At 44.7% G+C, this 14,428-nt stretch overlaps 1 protein-coding gene across 4 annotated transcripts in view; it reads right to left on the bottom strand.

Annotated features, from left to right (window-relative positions):
• Positions 1-345: 345 nt before the first annotated feature.
• TRABD2A (TraB domain containing 2A) overlaps positions 346-14,428 on the bottom strand; it is a 91,233-nt gene continuing 77,150 nt past the window's right edge. For 3 of the 4 annotated variants that reach the window (XM_087741942.1, XM_087741941.1, XM_087741940.1), the window contains one exon: positions 10,679-13,419. In XM_087741942.1, coding sequence (XP_087598068.1) covers positions 13,239-13,419 — 181 coding nt within the window. In that variant the 3' untranslated portion in view covers positions 10,679-13,238. Of the gene's footprint in view, positions 946-10,678; positions 13,420-14,428 lie in introns of those variants that run through there. The other variant, XM_087741944.1, reaches the window with a different exon arrangement.

The raw sequence follows: 14,428 nt of genomic DNA on the forward strand, positions 1-14,428 counted from the left end.
CAAATATTTATGTTGTGATGTAAAGGTTATTGGTCCACTGTCCCTTTATCAGACACAATGGTGTTTTTGCCTATATGAAACAGAAATGTAGAGTTTCCAATTCATATAAACTATTATGAATCTTGACATTGGGTAGCAACATTTCAGTCATTAAATACGTTAGTAATACACTGCAATTTAAGTGTAGTATGTGTCATACGTTATCATTGAGCATATGCACATATGAAAAATAAGCTCTTAGTATCCTGCAAAGAATATTCTTTTGTGGCAGACAAGATGAGAAACCATTTAAATTGAAATACAAACACTTCTTTCACTGAGCATGCTGGGTCCAATTGGAAACTCCTTTAAAATAAAAAATTCCTTAGCTAACACACATTTGTCTTATAAATTCATTAAAGACATTCTCTTAAGAAATACTAAAGAAGACATCAGCATGTTGCTGAATATTATACATACCAACAATTATTAGTTCTACTGACCTTTGTTAGTGACCAGATAGAAGCTCCCAGTAGGCAGCACAAGGTCATCCTCACTCAAACCTCAGCAGGGAATATTCCTCAGTAGTCCAGTGTGTCACCATCCATTTTAAAAGAATCACTCTGGCAACATTTGTCCTAAACTTTTAGACTATAAATGCAGCAGGTCCCACTGTAGACCTTTTAAACCATATTAAAGCCTTTAACATACCAAGGGTTTCACACTTACAGTTTGCTGTCTTTTCCTTATTCTGTCTTGTAGTTGTGTTATGCACAAACCTCAAAGCACTTGGGTTTGTTGCTGTGTGTTTGGGAGCCATACAAACCAGCCTTTCCCTTGGCTTGCTGGCATTATTGACAGTACTAAGTAGATCCTCATTTGAATATTTGTCACTCCTGCTGTTCTCACTCATGGATGACGCAAAGGGGAGAAGGAGGGCAGTGAGAGCTTCTTAGAAATCATTACCTACAAATCAAACATACATTATGTATCAAAGAAAAAATAATGAAGTTTTGGTAACTTCAAATCTAATCTGTACAACTTTAACTGCCTAGAAACTATCTTCCTCCATAGTTGTACTGGTTTTGGCTGGATAGAGTTGATTTTCTTCATGGTAACTTGTATGGTGCTGTGTTTTGGATTTGTGCTGAAAATGGTTTTGATAATATAGACATGTTTTAGGTATTGCTGAACAGTACTTGCACAATGTCAAGGCCTTCTCTGTTTCTCATGCTGCTCCACCAGTAAGCGGGTTGGGAGTGCATAAGAGGTTGGGAGGGGACATAGCTGGGACAGCTGATCACACCTGACCAAAGGGATATCCCATACCGTATAGCATCACACTCGGCAATAAAAGCCGGGGGAAAGAAGGAAAAAGGCGGGGGCATTTTGAGTTATGGTGTTTTTCTTCCCAAGTAACCACCTTATGTGACGAAGCCCTGCTTTCCTGTTCCTGGCTGAATATCTGCCTGCCGATGGGAAGTAGTGAATGAATTCCTTATTTCACTTTTCTTGCACACACAGCTTTTGCTTTCCCTATTAAACTGTCTTTATCTCAGCTCACAAGTTTTCTCACTTTTACCCTTCCAACTCTCTCCCCCATCCTGCTGCAGGGGACTGAGCAAGTGGCTGTGTGGCTCAGCTGCCTACCAGGGCTAATCCACAACAATAGTTCAAACACTTTTGCTGTTTAATTTTGCAGCAGTTAAATGTCAAAACTTCTTTCTTCTCCCTATGAGCAGATGAAGTCTACGATTGTAGATTTTCCAATCCTGTCTCTTCTGACTACAGAGAAGTCCCTCACAGCCCCATCCAGAAGAAACAGAATGACCTGGGACAGATGCCTGGAAAGTCACAGACCCTTGATTAATATGTCATTGATTTTACCTTGTTTAGGACCTCTTTCTGTGGGCAAGATGAATCAAAATATGGTCAGCAGGTACTGCTTGAAAGTTAGAGAAAACTGGAACACGCAAAAACTGGGGCAGAGGGAGCTGGGGGTGGAGAGCCTAGCTGCCTACGTATGTCAAGCACAACAGATGAAAGCACCAGGGTAATCACCCTGATCACCTTGACCGTATCTGTAACCAGGATGTGGGTGTCCCACTTGCCTCTAGGCAAGGCGATGCTGACCGTTCCAGTTACACGCACAGGAGAAGGAAGCCTACAGTTTCCGGCAGCACTCCCTTGAGGATATCAGTGTGGGTCTCTCACGACGGGAACACCGGCTATCTCCTTTGCGCAGAGGCCGGGCCCGGAGACCGCGTTGCGGGTGGGTGGGGTGTCCTGGGAGGGGTTCCCCAGGCCACTTCGCGGCCGTCCTGCGGGGACAGGCGCCCCGGGCCCAACCGACTCCGCTCCTTGCCAGGCAACGGCGCCCAGCGCTTCCCGTCAGCCCTCGCGGAAGATCTGGTATTCTACGGCAACGGTAAACCACAATCCCGACTCGTCATCACGCACCTGCCGCCTGCAACCAATCAGAGGCGCGCGTCTCGGGCTGCCCGGCAACAAGCCCCGCCCTGCAGGCACGCCCCACCCCCCACCCCAGCGGCGCAGCGGGTGCTGGCGCCTGAATGGCGCGGGGGCGGCCGATGGCGGCCCGGGATAGCGGCAGCGCCCGGAAACTGCGAGCACGGTGGAGCTGGGCTGAGGCGTCCGCCGCGGACGTCTGAAGTGAGCGGCTGCGTGTGAGGGCTGGTGAAGAAGTAAATGTTGGGTACCGCCGGAGGGAGCAGAGCTGAATCTACCCATGGCTGTTAAGCACAGAGACTCGGGAGAACAGAGGGGCTCTGGGCAGGGCCTGGCTCCTCGCTCCCTCAGTTACAGCCAGGCCTGGCTACTCGTAGCAGATGAGGCACTGCGGAGCTATGAGGACTTAGGGCTAAACACAGATCTAGGAACCTGCTTGTGGAGACCCCTTGCCTGTGACAGAATATCAGTGTTTACCATGAGAATTAAATTAATGCATTAATCCAACAAAACCTGACTCCATAAAATTACTTGTGGAGGCTCTTTTTCAAGAGCAGCCATATTTTCAGGTTTCTGAAAACTGAAAAAAGCTTTACCTGCTTTCTTTCCTCTTGAGAGGCTTCACTGTAGCTAATGTGGGCCTGTTAGAAGTCTGCTGAAGATGGCATTTGTGTGACCAAATACTTCAGCCTTGCCTTTTACTTTGAGATGGAGGTAAATGTTTAACCCCACATCTGGAAGGCAGAACCTCTCTGGGCCCCAGAGCTTTGAAATTCAAAGGACATGGAGAAGGCACAGCAGTCAAGAAGTTTGGACATTGGACAGGAGGACATGCACTGTATAGATATGTTTTGCCTGTTAATTGTCAGCTGTTCAGGCCTTGAGCATTTCTGACAGTGAGTAGATTTATCACCCAGACAGTCTGTATTTGAAACGCTGCATGACATACAGAATCAAGATGCAGCATATGATTCTACTGGGTGAATAGCTGATTCAAACCCCAGATATAAAACCCAAGAAGAAGAGTAGTAAAATCAAAGACACACAGCTGACAGTTTTGTCAGCACATCAGGAAGAAAGTTATTTTTCTTCAACAAAGAAAGTAGGGCTGGGAGTGGAAGTGGCTTGCTCTTACAGGGGGAGAAGAGGGAATAGCCTAGGGTCTCCTAGGATGGATAAGACTTCACTTCAAGGTATCCCTCACAAGTGGAAGAGCAGTGGTCTGGCCAGGATTCAGGGGAACTGGCTGCCAAGACTGTACACTGGCCATTAATTCCCCCAAATACATGATAGGAGAGCTGAATATTCTGAGATAGACTTCTCGTCCTTAATGCAGATGATGCCTCTAATAGTTTTAGTCCCTAAGTGTACTTTTCTCCCACATGATTTTATCACTCCTATTTAAGCAATTATATAGATATTTAAGAAAGTAACACCCCCATGTGGGAAGGAAGCACCCCTTGGTCCCTTCTTAAGAAAAGGGACAGCAAGGCACAAATAGAGCAAAACTACTCATCTAAACCAGTTAAAGACCTGTGCCTGAGCAAGGATCTGAACAAAGTACTCCAACTTCCCATTTCAGTGCTTTAAGCATATACATTTTCTTGTCCCACAGACAACAACAGGACAAACACAACAACCGACATAGCATGAACATGCTCTGTATGGTACAGAAAATGCTGAGGATATTTTGGAGGCTTAGTAACAACTTCGGCATATTAATCTGAAGTCCTCATATTTCCACCCTGGGTAGCAGTGCTTCCCACAGAGGTAACAAAAACCAGAGTGAATATTTTAAGAAGACAGTGAAGAATTTCCTTCCAAATCATCATTGAGATGGGACTAGCCAGGCCTGAAAAGCAGTGAGAGGAATAAGGGGAAATAACTGCTAGATAAAGTAAGGCAGATATATTTGTACTGCTGACTGAAATAATTCTGGAATAAGTTGCCCATAGCTTTTACCCAGGTTAGCTGCTAAAGCCCTCAAGCAAGCTTTGCTGCCTTTTGCATGACAAATATCAGCCTCTAAGGCACATGGGCAACATCTAGTGTTAGCTGAGGGACACTGCATAGTCCGGCATCGTCCTGAATGGCTAAACGTCAGAATCGCTCATAATCAATGACTATAAAAGAGTTTCTGTGAAAACTAGGTTTTCTTACCTTAGGTCAAGATGAAGTATCCCATAAAGATCAGGCATTACCACAAAAGGCACACATTATGTATTTGCTGACTTTTTCTCAATGCCTGAATGCTGTTAGTGGTCAGTTCTATTGGTATCCTACTTAGACTTATTAATAAACAATCAGGAGCCTTGGGAAAGCAGGTTAAAGGAACAGTCTCATCTCAAAAGTGATGTGTTTTAGACAAACAAGTTTCTTAATCCACATGAGTAGTGCTATGTTGGACTAGCTAAAATGAATACCAAAGGTCCCACCATCATTTAATCCGCAAATCCTAGAAAATCTATGTGGAGGCATGCAGAGTGTCTTTCTCCAATATCAGTCTATGGTGATGGCCACAGCCCAGGAAGCCAGAAATATGCTGGGCCTGCCAGAGAGGAGGAGAATTACTGCCCTGCAGAACAAGGCTATTACTGAATAGGAATGGATGGATGGCTTGATTAAGGAGGAGGAATATAAGAAAGGAGAGCCTGCATAGAGTGTGCTCAGAGCTTCAAGCAGGGAATGAAGGGATCGTAGGGGATGATGTACATGCTCCAGACACGCTCTTTAGGATGACGGGGAATGGGAGTAGGCTGTGTTGCAGAGGAGGTCATTCCAAAGTCAGCTGATGCTGGCATGCACAGGTCAGCACAACTCAGACCCTCCTGCTACCACAGGAGCCTTTACCCCATATGGTGACATACCAGTCAGCCCATTCTCTCCCCCTTTCCTCCCTTGTCATCTGTGACCCAGTTTCTCTAATGATTATCTTTCTTCCACAGTATGACAGCAAGGCCCTAGGACCTTCTGAAGAGGGTTAGCACTGGCCAGATCACAATCAAGATGTGGCTGAAAGGGCTGGTTATTTCTTTTACTGTATGGGTCCAGCTTTCCCCTGGTGCTCCAGAATGACCAGTTGTCTAAGCTGGTGAGAATCTTTCCCTTGCCCTGTCAGGGGACCAAGTACTAAGACTTGCAGAGTTTGGGACCCCAAAACTTTTATCCAGGCCTCAATACTAGATTAGAATCTGTTCTCTCAGCAGCACATTATACTGACAGTGCTTGTCTGCTGAACCTCAACAATCTGGTCAGGCCGAACACTATATTCACTAGTTTTACATCACAGCTCTGTACACAATTAGGAGAATAACATGGTCTTTACCTTGCCATTTGTTTCCAAGAGAAAATTGCTGGGGAGGGAGAAGGCAGGATGTGCTCAGCTGGTGTTTTCCCAGACAACAAAATGTGTTGGTATGGCCTGAGACTAACAGGTCCCAAAGTCCAAGATACATAGATACCTGCCTCCAGCAGGCACATCTGATACACTGCTCATGTGGTGCCTGCAGACCGGAACAGCAATTGCTTGTGTGGCAAGCCATAGCTGTTGGAGGTGCTGGGGAAAATCCCTCAGCTTTTTTGACAGGATCAGAACTCACTCCCTGTCCCTGGAGAGACTTATCCCTCTATCTGTTCTGGGAGCCAGCTAGCAGTCACACTCCCAGCAAGCCATAGATGGTTCACAAGCTATGAGTAAGCTACAAATAGGCAACCTGAGATGCCGTCATTAGCTTCCTGTTTCACACCACCTTGATGCAGCTCATTTGGCTCAGTGCAAGGTGCTGGTGGCTACAGCTGCATCAGGCCAGACAAGCTAATAGCTTCAAGTGTTGTGCTAGCTATCTTTACAGCATCACCTGCAGTTTGTCCTTCCATGCTGCATTTCCAGAGACAGGGATACAGTTTTGTTTCTTGGTTTTGGCAGCATGGACTTGGTTTCAGCAAAGGAAGCTTTAAAATGTGAGTTTGATACATTTTGTGCCCTGGACTGTGCTCTTGCTGTGACACAAATACAAGTTGCCAACAAAAAAAATCACTTGTCTTTCTGTCATTCTGTTTAGAGAATGTCCTCTGCAGTAGGTATTTTAAAGGTATGTGTGTGGAAGGTAAGAGCCTCTACTTCATTAAGATTATCTGATCAAGGACCTTTTCAGTGCAAATGAGATAAGTAAAAGGGGAAGTGTTATGCAAGAATACATAAAGACACAAACCTGGTAGACAACAGGTAAAAGAGATGATGCCAAGGATTAAAAGTCTCTAGTTACTAACGGATGGACATTTGAGAGAAACTCCCAGGCACAGCTTTGGAGATGGCCACCTGGACTTTGTAACTGATAAGAAAGGGGAAAGAAGAGGAATGTGAGGACTTGAGATATTCAAGTGGGATCTGAGGGACTATGCAAAATTTAGAAAGGAATGTTTAGTGGAAGTGGATTGGGGAGGAAGAAAGCGGGGGAATAGACAGAAAGTGGTGTAAGAGGGGCCAGCCTCATGTAAAACATTGCTGGTCAGTATGCTTGTCTGACCACACCCTGTGCCTGATCACTGCAGTTGGTCCTAACTTCTTATTAAATCCTTTCTTAGCAGGTGGGGGTCTTGGCCACCAGCCACTGGGATGGGAACAGTGTGTGTCTGGAAAACCAGTAACTGGGAGGGACTGGGGAGAATGAAGCAGGTGAGGAGCTCAGCTCCAGTGCCTGGAGTGGGACCTCAAGTCACAGGCACATGTGCCTGGCACCAGTTGCTGTGAGGCGGAAAAGGGTCTGTATCTTCTGCAAACCTGCTGTGTGCAGGGGTGGGGTGTACTTCACCAGCAAACCTCAAGCTGTACCAGCCAGGAAGTAGGAGGTGCTGGGTGTGGGCAGAGGTACCAAGTAGGCAGAGGGTCTGTGCTGGTAACGGGGGGAACTAGTGAGTGGGGGGTACCTGTGAGATGAGTGTGTGAGTTCTGGATCTGGTAGCTGGATGAGATGGTGAGTAGGAGACCTGTGAAGTCCGTAAAAGGGTTCAGAATCTGGGTGGGGGTGTTGGATGGACAGAGGGGTGGGCCATGCCAGTATAAGCCACAACTTGGGGGGAGAGTGCACCCGCTTTCAGTAGCGAACTTCCATCTTTACCAGCTGAAGAGGAGGAGAGGACTTGACTGGCTGTGCTTATGTGTTATGTAAGTCCTGTATGCAGCTGCTGTTGAAGGCAACACCTTGTCTGTGGCAGTGCGTGTGATGTGCTGTGTCAGTGTCCTCTGTCTGTGTGTGTGTGCCTGTCTCTCTGTCTCTAGGATATGTGCTCAGTTTCACTACTGGTTGAACCTGCAAATGAGAAAGCAGCAGCTGCGTCCCTCAGCCTGGGACAGAGACCCCTGGGTCCCTGGACCAGGCTCCAGCTGCCAGGCAGGAGAAATCCTCAGGCTCTGGAGCTGCTAGACGTGGTGTCCACTTATAATACTGCTTAACATGTGTTCGTGCATTTCCAGCCTAAACTCTAACTCACCTCTTGATCTCCCAATTTGAAGGCTGGCCTCATCATATCAGAGGATATAAAATTCACTGAAACTTCCTTCATTCTTAATTTGCTAGTCCACCAGTCAGTCTGGATTGAACCCTAATTCTTTTGGATCCAAGAGGTCATGAAGTAATAGATTCCCCAGAGAGGTCTGGCAGGATATGTGCGTCAAGACCGAGGTGCTACAGAGACCTCTAATGCATTATGTTTTTCTACATAAAGAACAGACTGGCTTTAAACACCTCTGGTTCTACAGCACACTCACAATTAAAAAAACAGAACTAACGCATCAAGAATTGCAGTCCACAAATTGCAAGCATAAAGAAATTTCAAAACAAATTTGAGTTTTAAGGGAATTCAGGTGTAGGAAATTCCAAGTCAGATCTTGAACACATTACCAGAGAATGTCACTGAGACTAAACAGATAACAAACTCAGTAAAGAACTGGGTATTTGAAGAATATTCATCTTGTTATTAGCAGCCACCACTGAAATTTTGGACAGGGTATTTTTGTCATTTTTCAGGCTGTAAACCAATCTCTGTACTGTAGTTTATCATTGACACCTAGCTTCCTGGGCAAATTATTATATGTTTGTTCACCTAAACATTTCCTGGATTATCAGTTTCCATTCCTGCTGTCTAAGTGCTAAACTGTTGAGACAGAGGTTGTCAGCTCTTCTGTAAACTGCTTTATTTGCCTAATTTCCTTTCTAGCTATTGAGTTCTTGGGCTAACCACAAGTGACGTTTTCAGAATTCTCAACACAACTGATTGAGGAAAATCTGAGTCTCAACACACAAAACAATTCCAGCATTACAGCTTTACCTCCCAAGCAGATAATGGGCAACTGCATCCACAATAATCAATAAATAAACAATGCTGTGAATTCAGGTGAGTGGAGTACTTTTATTCTGTTTAAACAGACAACTCCAGAAAGGGAGCACGAGCTCTCAGTCCTCAAGGACTCTGGCTCCACCAGCAATTAATCAGACCAGCCTCAAGCTGGCCCACTGTGCCGTACTGAGAAGACACACAGTACACAAAACCATCTTGGACAGGGTTGATATTCGCAGTATACATTGTCATATGCATTAACCCTGAATGATAAGTACTGCGAGTATGCAAGGTTTGAATCATTCAGAGGGCTGATCATCAGTGTTGTGTGCATCTTTTGAGATACACTGCTACCACTTGATACCCTCAAACATGTCCCAGGAACGTTTACATGTTGAATCCAATGACTACCAAATACCTGGTACAGAAAAGGCTGCAGGAAGGCAGCCTTCCAGTGGCTGAGCACAGCTATCCCCGGCAGATGCTGGTAATCAGCTCTTAAGCTCTTAAGTCATGCTCACCCATTGTGTAAGAAACATTTATATATTCCATGCACCCAAAACAGGGAGGAACTATCTCCCCCCCAGTTAACTTCTCTAGTGGGTGCTAGACTGCACCTGAAGGAGCTGTGGCTTCAAATCCCCTCCAGCAAATAGAGAGCTGAAAACAAGTCTTTCTTACCCAATATTTTAACCCCAGAGCTACCTGACAGCAAAAAGGCATTAGCTCTACTCCTTTTTTTGTGTGGACCTCAGAGGCAGTTCCCACACTGGGTGTCTACGTATAGAAACGAGGTCCCCTTACCTTCTGCTGGTACTGCCTAAAATTGCACAAACTAATTCAGAGCCAGGGTGGGGGAGCAGAGAGGAGGAGTAAGGAGAACTGAGACAACACACAAACAGTAACATTTGTCAGAGAGCAAAGGCAAAATACTGTTTCTTGTCTTCAGCTGCAGAAACTTATAGTGACTTGAAGGGAGGGTGTTAAAATAAACAAAAGAGATAATGCACAAAACACCTGTCGTCATTTGTGACAAGCATCAGAGAGAGCTGTGACAGCAAAGCGTTTGTCATCCTGGCTATTCAATTATTTATGCATCTACAGACAAATGATACCAAGACACATAGAAATGACATTTTAAAATCCAAAGCTTTCACTTTTTGCAGTGTAGGAGGGAATAAACTCTCCATGGTTTTGTGACCTGAAGGATTAAGTGACTTGAGATACGAGTTGTATAACCAGAGGTAATTTAGCCATGGTCAAACCAAGTGTTTGCAGGGTGGAGGTTTTCTGAACTGTTTGATGCCCAGTTCCCTGGATACCAACAGGAAATAGCTGGTTGCTTAAGCACTGGAAAACCTAGCTCTTGGATAAGGTATAGCTGAACACTGCTGGAAATATTCATATGGAAAGACACACACCTCAGAAAGATTCAGGGGACCAAAGGCAGGAGCCTTAATTCTCTGCCTAGACCATAGGTATCTTCAGAGCAGTCTTCAGAGTATAAATGCTGGATGGCTGTTTCTATCCTGAACCACAGGAAACACCCAGCAATACTGTGTGCTTCTAATTTTATTCCATTTAACCCATTCAGTCTAGCTGCGGCCTGCTTGCAGGCAGGAGTGTTAATATAGGGTGTCAGAGATTTTTTCTAGCCGTTACTGATACATACTGTTTTCTCGATATGGACAAACCTGCACCATAGGAGGACTGTGATCTTGAAAGGTAAAATAATTTCAGGATCAGACCAGACCTCAATAAACCTCATGTGTAGTCATTGTTGGTAGTCTGGATGAAAGAGAGTAGAAGGGTAGAAAATGGTAATCAGTTTCACCACGGATATAACAAGATCACCTTTTCTTTTATTAATTTTCATGGCTTACATTTTATTTTTTTGTGATAAAGGGTAAATGACATGTTTTGTCCACATTTTCTAGACAACAAGCCACTGGAGAAACACATCTTCTAAAGCACATTCACTGGTTATCTAAGTAAGAGATTTCAGCCTGATTTCTACATGCTGACTAGGTCACAGTGTTTTAAATAGCTGATCAAAAGGGGCCGTACAACCCACTGAACTATACTACCTTGTTATATTACTTATGGAGTAATTGCAGCTTCAACTCCACTGGGAAGAGAACAGACCAGCCAGAAGACTACCCTGATGTTTGAGGGGAGGGCTCTGCTCTTTTGGTGCCTGGCTCTTTTTTCACCAGTTGAAGAGCACCATATTTTCCCCTGAAGCCTTGTTGCAGAGCGTACAAAAGGAGCACAGAGGAAAAAAAAAACAAAATGCTTAGATATCTTAATTTCTATTTATTTATCTGCTTTCTGTAACCTCTGCACTTTTCCCTTCTAATCTGTTTTAGAAGTATAATTGTGCTATATGAATGGTTAAAAACAGAAAAAACACCCTCTTTCCAAAGTTTGAAAGTGAAAGGAAAGTGAATCAGAGCAAGGTTATTTGCATTACTCTGTGTTGTTTTAGGCTACTGCACGTTTAAAATAATAAAACCATGCAAGGTCCTTCCTTAAGCGTGTCAGAGGGTAGAGTGAGGTAATCTGCACTGTTTATGCATCCCCTCTCACATCATTATAATTATTGCTTAGGAAGAATGTGTACATTTTTAGCCCCTATCTGAAGAACAAGATTTTTTTTTTTCTTTCAGTAATTTTATTTTTCCCATCCTAATCTTGAAAGGATTTGAAAGTAAACCAGCACTGGCTCCCCAGCTCACTAAGGGGCATTCGTAGTTCGCAGAAAAGCTGTGTCAGATAAGAGCATGTTACTGTGTATGAAAGCACATTGAGTGAAGTCATGCCTCCTGCAATGCTTTGCAAGAAATCCCAGTTGCTAACCAAATGTCATATCAGAAAATAAAGCTTCAATGCATTAAAAGTGACCAGCAGTAGAAAGGAAAAGCTGTGAAATTGCACGAGATAGCCATTGGAATGTCAACGAAGTTCAAAATAAATGGTGACTAACACCTGGTCCATTTCATCAGCAAGTAGAAATAAAGTGCAAGTGCTGACTATCTCAGGAAACAGAGATTTATGAGCAAGCCCTTTTCCCAAGGAGGATGTTTGTCTGCCTTTTCTTCCTAGCTATATACCTAAATGTGAAGTTTTATAATATTTAAAAAGCATATATGTCATAACACAGTAGTCCACTAGCAAAGCTTATTCAAGCAACAAATATTCACAAGAACTCACAATACACTGCTGAACATCAGTGATGGTTATAACCCATATTCTTCAACATTACAATTTAATACAGGGTGTGTGTGGAATTATCAAACCAGTACATTTTGAAGTGGGTAGGTTTTTAATTTCTGCTAACAACTTTGCAAATATCAGCCTGCCAACACAGAAAGAGAACTCTTGACCACGAGGAACCCATGGCAAGAGTCCCAATCATCTCAAAACAGATCTGTTCACAGAGAACATTGGAGAGATTATTTATGAAAACAATTTAAGCAGGGAGGGGAATAGCAAAGTGCACTGGCTAATTAGTAAGTACAAAGGAAAGAGAATGGAAAAGGGAGACCAGGAAGTTCAAATATAACAAAGAATGCTTTGTTATAGTACTTAGAGGACATGGAGGCACCTAGCTCAGGAGACAACAGGAGATTTCAGCCCCTGCACTGAAGAAAGAAGTACCTGCACCTTCACAGCGATTTCTGAATCAAGCCTGCTACTCATCACAAGCCTGACTGAATCTCAATTGCAAGGCAACAAAAGCTGCCTGAGCTGCTTGGGAGGGACAGAGGGATAGTGAAGCCTTCCAGGCACATGATCAGAATGCTTGCTTTCCTGATGCTCTGTGGCCCAGAGCAGGGCAGTACCTGAGCAGACCTTGGGAGGTTCAGGTGTACCCATCTTACAATAGCCCCAAACAGATGGCAGAAAATTCTGTTCACAAGCTTTACTGTTTTATTCTATTGTAGAAGGTGTTGTCATGAACTTTTATATGTAATCTGGAGCCCTAACAAGCAAGAATGAAAAGCATTACCAGTACAGACATAAAATACAAACCTCTCTTTCCCAGTTGTGCTCATATGACCAAAATATTCTGTTCTAATAAACAAGTTAGCAGTGTGTAAATCTTCTTACAAGGCACTGAAGGTGAAAAAAATGTAATTTAGTTGGGCTCATACAGCTAAACAACAGCTATGTTATAGCGACATTATAATTTCCCCAAAGCATTATGGGATAACATGAAATCATTCTTCTGCAAGAGAAGGATAAATAACACTTTCATTAAAATATCTTCTCCTGTATTGGGCAGGTCAAACAAGTTAATAGTGTTAATGATCAAGATTCAGGAAAAGGAGGCAGTTTAAGAACACCCCAAAGAACAGGTGTCCCACTCAGTCTTCTATTTTTGTTTTTTCCCATCAGTTTCTTTTTTGCTTTCTAAGGCAAGAGCCCTGCAGCTTGGCTCCCTCTGTGTTTCAGTGCAGCCTTATGTTATGCAAAGTCAAAATCAGTAGCGAGAGGAAGAAAGAACAGGAAAGCTGGTGAGCGCTGCTGGTATCTGCGCGAGCATGACTAGACCATCTGTGGCCCCGGGGCTGGGGTTCAACCGTGATGTAGCCATTAATGATGCGGATCCTGGGAGGAGGGTCGGTAGCACTGCAAGGCAAGAGAAGAACATCAGTCCAGACCCAGCCCAGCGCTGCCTGATGCCCACAGAGCAGGAGGTGGTCAGTCTCTGTACCTCACTGTCAGTCTTCTGGGCTCCTGGGAATGGTCTCTCATACTGGTTCCATGCTCACCAAAGGACTGTGTCTCCAAATGGCAGAGTACTGCCTTGTCCCTTCCTCACAGGTGTGGGCAGCTCCCATGCCACCCCACATGGATGAGGGCGCTGCCCAGCTGAACCGCAAAGCAGTCTTGAGGGGGAACAGGGAAGAGATTGGGGAGGGTGGAGACAGCACCAAAACACCTGTCCTGCACTCAGGTCTACCCAGACAGCCTGCCCATTGCTCCCACACAGTCAGTCAGGTGGGTAAGACAATTGTATTCCTAGTGCCCTCCAGCCACCCTTTCAGCTAAGCAGAAAATAGGTAAGATGAACAAAACAAGCTTTGTTGCAGAGGAGTGTCACTGCAGCGACACTTGCTGTGCACAGCAGGAGTGAGGCACCCGCTTTCAGCTGAATCCACCTTCCCCAGCCATGCTTCTGTATGTGCATCTTAGCGCGGACCAAACTTGTTCCTATACTGCATGTTTGCTTCAACAGGTCAGGAATTACAAAGGGCTTACATGATGTGCTTTAAGGAGAGGAAGAACCCCTTCCAGAAACACACCCTAGAGTCACTGGGAAAAGATCACCACATCCCAGAGTATCTCCCAGTGGCAGTGAGGACTCTGAGGTGGTGATGAACAAGAACTGAGTCAGAGCCTACATGATGCTGAACTTCCATTATGGCAACATGTGATGGAGGAGAGAAATTTGTATGCTCCAGGCTGCTAAAACCAACTGTGCTGAATTGGGGGAGCTCCCACAGCACGGCAGGTCGACTCAGGAGGGTCAGATACTACACAGGTATTGTTCTTGTCAGCTACGGATTGAAAGCCATGCTTGACCCCACAGCTGTAAGGCTGACATACACCCTAGGGCCTCATGGTGCTGTGTGGA

The sequence above is a fragment of the Nipponia nippon genome, unplaced genomic scaffold (genome assembly GCF_047370975.1).
Source record: "Nipponia nippon isolate SJK-2023a ecotype South Korea unplaced genomic scaffold, ASM4737097v1 scaffold_8, whole genome shotgun sequence".
NCBI lineage: Eukaryota > Metazoa > Chordata > Aves > Pelecaniformes > Threskiornithidae > Nipponia > Nipponia nippon.